The 13,866-nt window shown below is 53.1% G+C and overlaps 1 protein-coding gene across 1 annotated transcript; it reads right to left on the bottom strand.

The window, feature by feature from the left end:
• On the bottom strand, positions 1-6,799 carry ATP1B2 (ATPase Na+/K+ transporting subunit beta 2). The gene is made up of 7 exons (XM_082373609.1): positions 6,079-6,799; positions 4,160-4,288; positions 3,345-3,449; positions 3,031-3,236; positions 2,737-2,793; positions 1,856-1,954; positions 1-1,748 (listed from the first exon to the last, which is right to left on the bottom strand). Exons 1-7 carry the CDS (start codon positions 6,188-6,190, stop codon positions 1,584-1,586), a joined length of 873 nt encoding a protein of 290 aa, XP_082229735.1. The 5' UTR covers positions 6,191-6,799; the 3' UTR covers positions 1-1,583.
• Between the last annotated feature and the right edge of the window lie 7,067 nt (positions 6,800-13,866).

The raw sequence follows: 13,866 nt of genomic DNA, 5'->3' as shown, positions 1-13,866 counted from the left end.
TCCCTGTATGATATATATTTATATATATAATTGCTCTCATTTTATTGTACTTTATCCTCTTTTTACAGTAGATCTGACACAGGCATTAAATAACTGCAGAGAGAGACCACTGGGGTGAGGGGAGTGCAGGAAAACATGGGGACCCAAAGGGAAGAGACTCAGATCCAGCGAGAGAAAAACAGAGGAGAGTCCATCTGTGGGTGGGGTGTGGAAGCTGCAGCATCAAAAAAAAAGGAAGTCAGAGGTGAGGAAGTGAAGGACGTGGGAAAAGAGAGTTAAAATGCCTCTATAACTCAAGATCACAGGCAGTCCCTCATTTAACATTCTATGGGCACTATGGGGTTGTTTAAGAAGGCAAAGGGGTCTGAAGGAGATGGAGCCAAGAAATTCAGAGCCTTAGATGGAGGAGGTATTTGCAATTTTCAGGCTGGCATGCAGAGAAAAGGGAAGGAGTTAGTGATTAGTTGATAACTTGCTAAGAGAAGCCAGAGAGAGAATGGTGGGGGCATATCTGGGCCCAGGGGAAGGAGGTGGAATAGTCCCATAGCCAGCTGACGTTTCCAAGGTGGCCACTGGGGACCTAGCCAAAATGGCTGCCCCTCCCCCAGGGCGCCTGGGAAGTGGAACTTGCAGGATATTCTGGGAAAGCGAACAGGGGGAAGGGAGCCATCGGCAAAAACAAAGTGGACATTCAGCCTAGGTCAACCCCGCCCCTCTGAGTGCCTAGCTGGGTGACAGGAGGCGCTACGAAGAGAATTTTCAAGAACCAACATGGACTTCTCCTTCAGACCCTCATTCCCAGCTCACGTAGTCAACGTGGGGTGAGAAGCCAGATGTGCCAGGAAAAAGGGAAAAGGCCACAGAGCCACCCGGTCCTCAATTACAAACGGTCCCCCTTTCAGTGGAGGGAATGGGGATGGAGAAGTGGGGAAAGACCGGCCAGAGAAGCCAGACAAGTCAAAAGCCACTGAGACAGCGACTGTCGTAGACAGGCAGAAGGCGTGGCAGACAGAGGAAGGTGACAGCAGCTGAGCTGGAATGGAGGGATAGAGGGCCACACTGGTGACCACTCTAACGTACAGAAATATTAAATCCCTATGCTGTGCACCTGGAACTAACGTAGTGTTGTAAGTCAATTCTCCTTCAATTTAAAAAACAGAATTGAGCGCCACCTTAGTGTCTGGAAGTAAGGGGCGAAATGAGATGTGTGTGTAGGTGGGTGGGTGGGCATTTTCTATAGCTCTCAGGGGATAAGAGGGCAGGACAGGTGGGTAGCTGTGAGGACACCCCACTCACAGCTACACCACGACTAGAAAGGCTCCCAACTCCTCTGTGACCGCCTTGGGGTCCCATCTCCCTGTCCCTGACTGAGCTAGCGTGGGAAGAAGATAGTGGAAAATGTGCGTAGCCAGGGAATCACGACAGACATCAGGTCGGGTTCAGAAGTAAAGGAAAAGGGACTCAGACAAGCCAGAGCTCTGTTATAAAAAATACCTTTGGGGTGGGTGAGGGAGGGATCAGGCAGGGTCAGGGATATTCCAGAAGCATCCGTAGGAAAGAGGTGGGGGCGGGAGGAAGGGGCCTCAGGTTTTGTTGATGCGGAGTTTGAAGGCCACGCGCCCAGCAAACTTGTCGCGCTCGTCGTCAGTGGCGATGTTGGCGGCGTTGACCCGGCACTCCACGTTCACCTCCACGTTGGGGGTCACATTCAGGAACTTCACGGCCACCAGGGGCTGCGTGTAGTTCACCTGGGCCAGAGGAGGAGAGCGAGGCTCCAGGCCCGCGGCAACTCGGCCTCCTCCCCAGGGCCCCGCTCCCCTGCAGGAGCCAGCACCCGGCCTCCCACGGGACTTACGTGGAACTTCTTGCCGTAGTAGGGGAAGTACATGAGGTCGATGTTGCCGTTCGCAGGGAACATGACGAAGTTGCCGAGATTCTCAGCATCTTCATCTCGCTGTGGGGGGCGCAGGAGGGTGGGGGAGAGCATGTGAGGGAACCCAGACGCTCGCCAGACTTCCCTTTGTTCCTCCTTCACCCCCACATTATCCTGTCTCATATCCGTATCCCTTGAGCGCGGAGGCTGGTGCGTTTGCGCGTGCGCAGGAGCGGGTGTCCCGTCTCTTCCATCAGACTGGGAAGGCCTCCAGGGCGCTAATGAGCCTGAAGCCTCCTACTGCCCTCCCACCCCAAATTCTTACCCCATCCTCAGGAATCGGTTTCTGGAGCGGAGCCAAGAGAGAACAGATAAATGAGTAAGGACTCAGTAGGAAACAAGGAGGGGGATGAATGAAGAGGGGCGGGAAGTTCCTAGAGAGGACAGAGGTGGGGGGAGCAGGGTTCCAAGGACAACTTAGTGGTGGCAGGTGGTGCTTACAGATCAGCAGCTACCAGATACCTAAAAAGAACTGAGGGATAGGAGAGACATGGGATGGAGAGCAGAAGACATGGTCAGGGAATAGAGGAGAACATGGAAGGATTAGGGAGAGAAGCCAGAAGCAGGGGTTTGGGTGGAGTCAGGAAGGAGGTGTCTATCCACACAAAAGAGCAGACTTCTGCATCCTAGAGAGAAGCAAGACGGGTGGCAGCCCCTTGGAGTTTGAGCCATACTGGAGCCGACTCTTACCCCCTTGTCCCTAGAGTGATGGAGCCTCTGGGAGCAAAGAAGACAGGGAGAGATGAGTGAATGACATGGAAACCATGAAGGACAAACAGGTGCACAAGGCCCAACAAACTCACCTTCCCCACACAGGTAACATTCATGCTCTGGTTTGCTCCTGCGTAGAAGTTGATGACCTGGAGCGAGGAGAGAGAGTGGTGAGGGTTAAAGAAAGAAGTTGTCAAAGACACAAGTATCCAGCCCTCCAACCACGATCTCAGCCTCCAATGGCCCCATCTCTCTTGTTCTCTCAGCCACTCAAACATCTAAAAATCTCCCAAAGCCCAAGAGCCCCAGCAAAAGAAAGCAACTGCCAGCAGATGGTAGCCCCAGCTCCCTCCTCCGTTCCCCCTGGGAACTAAGGCCATGAGTACCCGGTTCATCTTGATGAAGACACAGGGCTGTCCCGTGCTGTAACCATAGTGGGTGGGGTCCCCAATGCCAGAGCAGTCGCCCAGCTGGGTCCGGTTGAACTGGCAGGCACGTTTTGGGTAGTTGAGAACTCCGTTATCTGGTTGTTCGTAATAGCGCCCAGGGAGGCAGACATCATTCTTTTGGGCTTGGATGGAGTCATTGTAAGCTACGGAAGGGGGTGGGGGGAGAGTCACAGGCCTCATGTTCTGCTCCCAGGGTCCCCAGTCCCCTGCCCTGAGGTCCTGCACAGCCACATCACCAGCCCCATACTCACGCTCCAGGAACTTGTTGAGCTTCTGAACATGCTGGTCCCAGCTTTCAGTGTCACTGACATTGACAATGACATCAAGGTTCTCAGTCTTAGGGCGAATCATCAAGCCTAATCAACAAAGGCGAGAGTGAGGGGTATATATAAGATGAGGGACCACACACAGAGGGAAAAAGATGGACATAGGGAACACCAGGGTGAGGGACAGGTGAAGATCCGAGATCGTCTTCCCGGGAGGGAGATCTCCTGTGAACATCTGCCACCTCCCCAGATCACAGAGCTCTCAGGTGTGGGAAATGGGAAGGCAGACTTCAAGAAGAACTCCCCAGGGCTTCCCTGGTGGCGCAGTGCTTAAGAATCCACCTCCCAATGCAGGGGACACGGGTTCGAGCCCTGGTCCAGGAAGATCCCCCATGCTGCAGAGCAACTAAGCCCGTGCGCCACAACTACCGAGCCTGTGCTCTAGAGCCTGTGAGCCACAACTACTGAGCCCGTGTGCCACAACTACTGAAGCCCACACGCCTAGAGCCCGTGCTCTGCAACAAGAGAAGCCACCGCAATGAGAAGCCCGCACACCACAATGAAGAGTAGCCCCCACTCGCCGCAACTAGAGAAAGCCTGCGTGGGCAATGAAGACTCAACGCAGCCAAAAATAAAATAAATAAGTAATTAAAAAAAAAGAACTCCCCAGCACATGGTGACTGGATCATCAGAACCAAACCTCTGAGAAGAGCTGACAGTTCTCAGCCTGTGCTTTCCTTTTGGATACCTGGGGGCACGAGAGCAGTTAGGGTGGCTGGTGGGGGAGCCTCATCACTCACCCGGTGTGGCCAGTCGGTCCTGGTACTTGGGGGTATGGTCAGAGACCGTCTGCAGCATCACCCACATGGTGAGGGTGAACATGGCGGTGAGGAAGCCATAGAAGACGAGGTAGAAGAGGAGGATAAAGGCTAAGGAGGAGGAAACAGGGTCAGCAGGTTCCAGGTCTCCCTCGATGACCTGACCTATCCCCACACACCCCTCTCCCACTCAGAGGTTCTGCACAGGAATGGATCGCAGAGCCTTGGGAAGCCTTCCCCTGGAAGCAAAAGGAGACAAGCTGAAAAACGGCAGTTGTGTCTGGCTTCCAGCCATGACTCCCAGCCCTTCCTGGTCCCACAGCACAGTGAAGCCCGACCTTGTGGAGGCCACGAGAGACCTAAACTCTTGTTGCTGGCACAACTCCTAGTACAGGCCGCAGTCATTTTGCCACAAATTTCGTTCTCAACTTCTCAACCTTTGTGGCCCTGAAAAGGCACAACATCTGATACCACTGTATCGGTACTCATGCTTGAACCTGTCTAGCACGATGACTTTCAAGATGGCATTGGCCCCAATTCACAGCCAAACTCTTATCCCATCCCTCAGGGTGTGGACGCCCACACTCAAATAGCAAAATCTCTCTCTCAGAGCCCCACAAAAGCCAAACCTTGAATGAGGCTCCTGCCAAGCTACAAAGTCTCTCAGAGACAGCTGTCCAGAACCTTCAACAGTTCCCCCCACCCCCCAATTCCCACACAGCACCCAGGGCAGAGGCAGGAGTAAACGTAGACCTCCAATAGCCTTTCAGGCATAGAGCTGGTCCTTGGTGGATGTGACACGTCACTCCGTCACTCCTCAGCCTAGTGTGAGCACCTGCTCTTTCCACCAGCCCTGACCCCCAGTCCTTCCATCTCAGAAGACACTTCACTCAGGAAGCCTTCTCAGATTCTCCCAAGCACTCGTGGATCCATCCCTCCAGTCCCAGGGAGTGGACTTCAAGTTTCCTGCAGCAAGGACTGCATCGGACCCACCTCAAGTGCCCCAAGTGGCTGGGCTAATGCGGACAGCATTCAATTAGTGTGGATGAACTGTAAGCTGTGTCGCACAATGTCTCCTGTGCTTCGACTCCCCAGCTTGAAAATCCCTTTCGGAAGAATTCCACCCCTCACTGGCACCTATGCCTAGCACGGGACCCTCACCCAGACGCAACTCCCTCCACGCCTCCCCAGTGGCGCCAAGGTATGGGTGGGGAAGGAGCCAAGCCACGCAAGCCCACAGACACACTGGGCCGGATGATGTACATGTCTCACCACTAGTGACCACTCCCTCCGTCTGCGACATCTGAGCCGAACACCCAGCCCCGAAAACCTCCCAATGTCACCCCGGCGCAACAGCCCCCCGCCCGCCAAGCAGTCACAGAAGGCTCCAAAACACCCGGTAGTAGGACACAGACAACTTCCGCTGTGAAGAACCCCCTCCAACACACACCCCACCTCTCCAAGACCCGCCCGCTCATGAACGTTCCCAGGGTCCAAGGGGTGGGCTCGAGCTAAAAATAGACGGGCCTGGCTAGCTAGTGAGAGTCAGAGGGAGGGAAGGGTCTCTCTTCTGGGGAAGGGGGGCGACTGTGCCGAGCTGACCGGCCCCCGACAGCGAGCGCGAGCGCCGCGGCGCGGACACGCGCTCAGAGCCCGCGACCCCCCGAGCGAGGGGGCTCCGCGGGGGGCGGGAAGGCGGCAGTGACCTACTTTCTCCGCCTCCGCAGCGGCCAGCCAGGGAGATTAGACCGGCGATTCGGCGCCCTCCCAGCCCAGAGCCCGGCAGGGGGGCCGGACGCCGGGGACCCGGGAAGGGAGCTAGGGCTGCGCCGGCGGGACCTCGTGTCCCCGGGGCGTCGCCCGGCGGACCCCCCACCCCTCGCGCGGCCGGCCCCGCATACCCCAGCTGGTCCCGGTGCGGCCCATGAACTGGTGCGTCCTCGGGTTCCACACGAACTCCTTCCACTCCTCAACCACCTGCCCGCAGCTCTTCTTCTCTTTCTGAATGACCATCTTGACGGCTGGGGGCGAGTTCCGCGCGGGGCGGGGGGCTACGGAGAAGCCGGGGTGCGGCGCGTGAAGCCCCCTCACGCACCAGAACGCGCGGGAAGCAAAGGCAGCGGGGGCGAGGGAGAGCCCCCCCTCAGATATGCAGCTGCTGCAAATTCCGGGGCGCAGGGCCACACGGTGCGGGGTGCTGGCGGCGCGGCGTAGGATGCACAGAACCTAGCCCCCCCCCACTGCAATGAAAAGGGGGGTTGTCCGAGCACGGGAGGATAAAAAGGGAAGGGGTGCGAACGCAGCTTCACCCCCCAAACCTCCCAGAAGCAAAACGAAAAGGGATGCAAAAATAGACGGCTGCAAAACCCCAGAGAAGCGCATAAAAAATCGGGGTGCAAAGAGGCAGGGAGAGGTGGGGGAGGGGGCCGCCCCGAAATCCGAGATGCAAAGAGGCTGTGGAGGGGGGTCGGGTGACCGTTCAAGGCTCTCTGCCTAGCGGAGACCGCCACACCAGCGATGGCTCGGCCGCGGGGGTGGGGTGGGGTGGGGACGCGCAGTTGGGGGGGGACAGGCAGGGATAGGGGTCCCCCGGGCGGAGGCTCCGCTCTTCAGCAGTGCGGGGCCGGCAGCCGCGGCGCGCAGTCTATATACTCCGCGGCTCCGGGGGTGCCCGCCCCCTTCCCACCCCCCCAGAGGCCCCGCCTCCTCGCTGCTGGCCTGGGCGACTTCATGCATATGCAAATTTGGAGAAAGGAATTGGGCCCGCCCCCCTGACGCCTCTTCAGGACCTAGAGGTCTTTCCCTTACCCCCACCCCAGGTACTGGACTAGATGTGGGTGGGTGGAGAGGATAGAGGGCGTGTCCGGGCGGAGTAGAGGGTAAGGTAACCCCAGAGAGACACAGAAGACAGAAAGGAAAGCAGATATATGCTGAGATGGGGGCCCCAGGCAGGGAGTTAGAAAGAGACTAATATCCAGGAGACAGGGCAGAATGTGAGACGAATAGAGAAGGAGCCAGAGATCAAGAAAAACAGATCGAAGAGACCAGCTGAGGTACTACACCAGGTGGGCTGGAAGCTAGAACAGGCCTCAAAGAGATCAATAGAGGCCACCACAGGAGGGAAATTCCCCCTATGGGAGCCGCTACCAATCCCCCCGACACCTCCTACTCCAGTCCCACTGCCGCTTCTCCCACCACGTGCTTCTCCCCAAGCCTGGGGGCTTCCCTGCTTTCCCACCACATCTCTCATGAAACCCTTCCAGGGACTTCCCTGGTGGCGCAGTGGTTAAGACTCCGCGCTCCCAATGCAGGGGGCCCTGGTTCCATCCCTGGTCAGGGAACTAGATCCCACGTGCATGCCGCAACTAAGGAGCCCGCCTGCTACAACTAAGACCTGACGCGACCAAGTAAATATTAGGGGGACAAAAAAGGCCTTCCAACACCGCATTCCCAGCCCCCAATACTGCCCTGAGACCCCAGCCCTGGAGCCCCATCTGCTTAGGTGTTCTGCCTCCTCCCACCCCCATGTCTGAACTCTCCTTCTCATTTGCCCATTTGGGTCAACAGACATTTATTGAGCACCTACTAGAGACCTTGTGCAACCCACCGCTGGGGAGGTAAAGTCGTGGTTCTCACAGGGCTCCAGAGACCCACAGTCTAGTAGGGAGGTACATGGGCCTCGAAAGACCTCCTGTTAAGAATCATTATCTGGCGCACCGCGATGAAGAGTGGCCCCCGTTTGCCACAACTAGAGAAAGCCCTCGCACAGAAACGAAGACCCAACACAGCCATAAATAACAAATGTAAAAAAAAAAAAAAAAAAAGAATCATTATCTGGGACTTCCTTGGTGGTGCAGTGGTTAAGAATCCGCCTGCCAATGCAGGGGACACAAGTTTGAGCCCTGGTCCGGGAAGATCCCACATGTCTCAGAGCAACTAAGCCCGTGCTCACAACTACTGAGCCTGCGCTCTAGGGCCCGCAAGCCACAACTACTGAAGCCCACCTGCCTAGAGCCCATGCTCCACAACAAGAGAAACCACCGCAATAAGAAGCCCGCGCACTGCAACGAAGAGTAGCCCCTGCTCTCCGCAACTAGAGAAAGCCCGCATGCAGCAATGAAGACCCAATGTAGCCAAAACTAAATAAATAAATTTATTTTTAAAAATGTTATTTTCTTTTTAAACAATATTTATTTATTTAGGCTGCGTCAGCTCTTAGTTGTGGCGTGCAGGCTCTCTGGTTGTGGTGCGCGGCCTCCAGAGCACGCAGGCTCAGTAGTTGCAGTGCGTGGGCTTAGTTGCCCTGCGGCATGTGGGATGTTAGTTCCCTGACCAGGGATCGAACCCGAGTCCCCTGAATTGGAAGGCGGATTCTTAACCCCTGACTACCAGGGAAGTCCCCAAAATGTTATTTTCTTTATCTAGAATAACATTAAATAAATTTAAAATATCATGAAAAGTCGAGAGAAGAACCATGGAAGAAAGGAAAATATTTTATATTTTAGTACCCGAACGGCACTTTTTTCCTGCTTTTTGAACAAGGGATTCCACATTTTCATATTGCACTGGGTCCCACAAATTATGCAGCTGGTCTTACTTCAGTCCCTTCTGCAGCAGACTCTGGATTAATTTTCTCAGAATACAGTTTTTTTGTTGTTGTTTTTTGTTTTGTTTTGTTTTGTTTTTTAAAGTAAGCGGTACCTTATTTTATTTTATTTTTTTTAATTTATTTACTTTTGGCTGTGTTGGGTCTTCGTTTCTGTGCGAGGGCTTTCTCTAGTTGTGGCAAGTGGGGCCCACTCTTCCTCGCGGTGCACGGGCCTCTCACTATCGCAGCCTCTCTTGCTGCGGAGCACAGGCTCCAGACGCGCAGGCTCAGTAGTTGTGGCTCACGGGCCTAGTTGCTCCGCGGCATGTGGGATCCTCCCAGACCAGGGCTCGAACCCGTGTCCCCTGCATTGGCAGGCAGATTCTCAACCACTGCGCCACCAGGGAAGCCCCTCAAAATACAGTTTTAATTAGGCCACCCCTCAGCTCAAAGGTCTTCGGTGGCTTCCTGTGACCTTGCAGGATGCAGTCCTGATTCTTCAGTCTAACTTTCAGGGTACTCCATGTCTAGACCCAGTCTGTATCCCCAACCTCCTTTGCCACTAGGCCCCAACTAGTCCTCTGCTGGAGCTGAGCTGGCCACTCCTGGGACAGGCTGTGCTTACTCCTGACTTTACACCTTTGTCCATATTATTTCCGCATCCTGGAAGACTGCCCACCCTTCAGAGTCCAGCCCCGACTCCCATTCATTCATTCAATGTGTACCTAATGAGCATTTGCTTAGCGCCAGGCACTATTCTGGTTCCTGTGCTCCTGGGACTCCCATTCCAACAAACAATAAAAACAAACAAATTAAATAATGTTAATATTATGCAGAAAAAAATAAAACAGGGTGATGTGCCAGAGTGCCTGCATGGGCATGGATGGCCTTACTGAGGAGATAATTTTTAATTGCCCCAAGTAACCCAAAGGAGCCATAGGGACATGTAGGGGAAGAGCTTTCCAGGTGGAGGGAAGGGTGAGTGCAAAGGCTAGGCTTGAATGAGGGACAGCAAGATTGGTACAGCAAGAGATCTGAGAGGTAGGCAGAGGCCAAATCAAACAGGTCCTTGTACGCCAAAGGGAGTAGTTTGGATTTTAATCCAACCATCACAGAAACAATTTTAGGATTTTTCTGTGGGTTTTTTTTTTTTTTAATTAATTAATTAATTAATTTATGGCTGTGTTGGGTCTTCGTTTCTGTGCAAGGGCTTTCTCTAGCTGTGGCAAGCGGGGGCCACTCTTCATCGCGGTGCGTGGGCCTCTCACTATCGCGGCCTCTCTTGTTGCAGAGCACAGGCTCCAGACGCGCAGGCTCAGTAGTTGTGGCTCACGGGCCCAGTTGCTCCGCGGCATGTGGGATCTTCCCAGACCAGAGCTCGAACCCGTATTCCCTGCATTAGCAGGCAGACTCTCAACCACTGCGCCACCAGGGAAGCCCTTTCTGTGGGTTTTTTGTTGTTGTTTGTTTGTTTGTTTGGCCGCAATGTGCAGCACATGAGATCTTAGTTTCCCGACCAGGGATCGAACCCATGCCCCCTGCAGTAGAAGCACAGAGTCTTAACCACTGGACCGCCAGGGAAGTCTTAATTCTACGGTTTTAAGCAAGGGATTGACATGATTAAATTTAATGAAAATCACCATGGCTGCCATGTGAGAGTGGACCATGGGAAGCGAGGAGACCAGGTAGCAGGGCTTTGCAGCAGTCCGGGTGGGAGATATGGATGGCCTGGGCCAGGGCAGCAGCTTTGCAGATGGAGACAAGAGGATGGCTTCAGAATCTATTTAGGAAGTAGAATGATGACCATGGCTAGTGCCTAGGTTTTTGTCTTGAGCAACTGGGCTGAAAACTCTTGTATTTTATCTTTTCAGCTAGACTGTAAGCTCTTTCAGAGCAAGGCTTTCTATATATCCTCCATACCCAAGCAACCCACAGAGCTACCGAAGATAATGCCTGGTTGCTGAATTGGGCTTAAACATGGAATGACTCCTTCTACGAGAAACCTCAGGGAAGCAACCTGCCTTTTCCTTCATCAGTTAAGGAGCACGGAAATGGGCCAGGCTCGATCTGGAGAGATGAGGCCTGGATCTTACCCTCAACACACACAGCCTGGCAAACACAGGCCTGCAGATGGCCTCCAGACTGTTGGTTCAGTCTCTGCCCTGTACCCCAGGCTCACTTGGAAAAGAAAGAATGAATGTCTTCTGTACCTTTAGGGCAGTTCTGGGGTAAGGCTGAGCTAGTGTTGCTGCCTTCCATGCCTTCTCCTAAAGGTGAGGTCAGCATGAGGAGGGTTGGGGGTAGGGAGGAAAGAACACGCTACTCCATGCAGCATTGGTGTTCACAGGGAAACAAGCTGAGGAAGGAGTGAGGGGGCAAAGAGCCATTACAAACCTCCAACCTCTTTCCGGAACCCAGCCCTCCTCCAGCATCTCCAGAAAGGAAGAAGGGAATAAGAGCTCCCACACCCCCTCTCCCATACCCAGAGCCTGTCTTAGGTCTGTGCCCAATGACTCCCTTCCCCCTACCAACCAAATCCCAGGGACTCAGCTGTTTGGGTTCCCAGCAAGATGGGTCTTTGTAGAGACAAGAACAAGGAAAGAAGAGGGCTCCAAAACACAGATATGGGGGCAGGGGGAGGAAAAGTAGGGGGTTATTATTTCATGGGTACAGACTTTCAGTTTTACAAGATGAAGAGTTCTGGAGATGGATGGTGGTGATATTTGCACAACATTGTGAAGCTTAATGCCACTGAACTGGACACTTAAAAATGGTTAAGATGGTAAAAGACTGAGGAAAACTGACTGGCTTGAATTTACTATTATAGCACCTCTCCTTTCTTGCAATTTATCATGGTCTGTGTAATGGCCTAGAGTGTCTTTATTTTATGTGATGAAGGTATGTGTGATTTTATGAAGGTATATATTTGTATTCTGTAACCGTTAAAGACTTAGCCTGACTTTAAACCATGCCACCTGGAACTAATGTATAAATGTTTTTTATCCGTTGGCTTTTCATTTCATCCATGTATTCAATATATCTTGATTAAATTGTAAATTCCTCAAAAAATTGGTGATAGATAAAGATGATAAATTTTATGTTATGTGTATTTTACCACAATTTAAAAAAAAGGAAAGAAACACAGATGTTCCTCCGCTGACTAGATCAAGCCCCAACTCCTCAGCAGGACATACAAGGCCTCTCACCCCATGGCCCAAGGAGCCTTCCCAGTCTGCCCTCATTCCATCTCAGCCTGCCCCCGGTTCAGCCACATCACACACCCTTCCTTATCTTCCACACCCGGCAGGCTCAGACTTATATTTCAAGAACTATGCAGGAGGCTAATGATATAAACAAGAGCAACATCTCTCATACAGGGAGCACTTGCTATATGCCAAGCACTGTGCTACACATCTGACTTACATGATTCCACCAAACCCTCCCGGCAACCCTGAGTAGGGTGACTTGCCCATTTTGTAGATGGGGAAACTGAAAGGTAAAGAGGTTTAGTCATTTGTTCAAGTTCCTGGCACTTCCTAAGAGATCCCCATTAAATCATTTTACATATCTATCTCTCTCCCCAGACCCCTGTTCTCCAGGGCCAGGACCAAGTCTTATTCATTTCTGGAGTCCCTATGGAGTACCTAACACAGTGTTTGGCATACTATCAGGGTCCAATAAATGTTAGTTGAAAGAAAGAAAGAGGGAGAGAGAGAGAGAGAGAAGGAAGGAGGGAAGGGAAGAGAGGTAACACACAGGGTGGAGTGAGTGGGTAGACCAGGCTTGGAGCCTACAGCATATGCTGTCAAGCTCCAGAATGGTTTTTAGGGGTGTGGGAGAGGCAGGGGACACTGGGCTGGCATTGTAGGTGCCCTTGGTGGGAGCCTGGCAGAGTCTGTGTAAAAGCAGAGTCAGTCTTAATGAAAGAGTGTAGACAGATCTGGATGGTAATCAGGAATCTTGGAATCTAGGGCAGGCTGGAGAAAGAGAGGCTGGGAGCACAGTGTCCTGGACAGGACGGGGTAGAGGGAGGAGAGAAAAGCTAGCCCTTGGGAGATTCCTCAGGGACACAAGGCCAGGAAGTTGCCACTCAGAACAACCCCCTTGGTGGGGACCAGGTGTGTTCAAGCCCTTGAGCCTCTCTCCCCACTGGCTTGCTCATACCCGAGACCCCCACAAGACTGGTTTCTTTTCAGGTTTCTATTCAGGTCTCTGCTCAAGTGACACTGCCTCAGAGAAGCCTTCCCTGACCACCCGGCTAATGCTGCCCCTCCCCTACCACCCTTGATTCTACTACAGGGTTTTATTCCCTTTATAGAGACAACCACTATCTGAAATAACCTTGCTTATTTATTTTTGTTTATGGACTATCTGGCTTTCTCCTCTCTTATACTGTGAACTTCATAAGCGCAGGGATTGTGTCTATCCTTTTCATCAATGCATTCTCAGTGTCTAGAACAGTGCCTGGTACACAGTAGGTGCTCAGTAAATATCAGTTGAATGAACTTATTCAAGTGGCCCAGGCTGACCCTGAACATTGCCCAGGGACCAGAGTTGAATTTGGGCTCTCTGGACATGCTGAGGACTCTCCTGCAAAACACTCTGACGGGAAGGAGGCAGCTATAGACTTGCAAACTTGAGATTGTGAGGGTCCAAGGAGGGGCCTAGGATGTGTCTTCCAACCCAGAGACTCTCTGGGGTCATTTAGGTCCTGGCTAATCCTTGTAGAAGGGGGACAGCAGGTCCAAAAAGTGACTCACCCTGTTGCCTGGGTTACTGGTAGGAAGATCCTTGTAACCTAGGAACCTGGGACACTGGGATCCCCATGGGGTCTGGTGATGGGGGATGGGCATGAAGTTTCCCAGGGAGCTGGGGGCTGAGGCAGGAGGGTACCCCAGGGAGAAGATGGGGCACCAGGATTCTCCAGAGGTCTTGGGGCTGAGGGCTGGGTCACCATATATTCTTTTTTTTTTTTTTTTTTTTTTTTTTTGGCTGTGTTGGGTCTTCGTTTCTGTGCGAGGGCTTTCTCTAGTTGCGGCAAGCGGGGGCCACTCTTCATCGCGGTGCGCGGGCCTCTCACTATCGCGGCCTCTCTTGTTGA

Source organism: Balaenoptera borealis, assembly GCF_965194805.1.
Source record: "Balaenoptera borealis genome assembly, chromosome: 20".
Lineage (NCBI taxonomy): Eukaryota > Metazoa > Chordata > Mammalia > Artiodactyla > Balaenopteridae > Balaenoptera > Balaenoptera borealis.
This window is presented reverse-complemented; position numbering and strand designations above follow the sequence as displayed.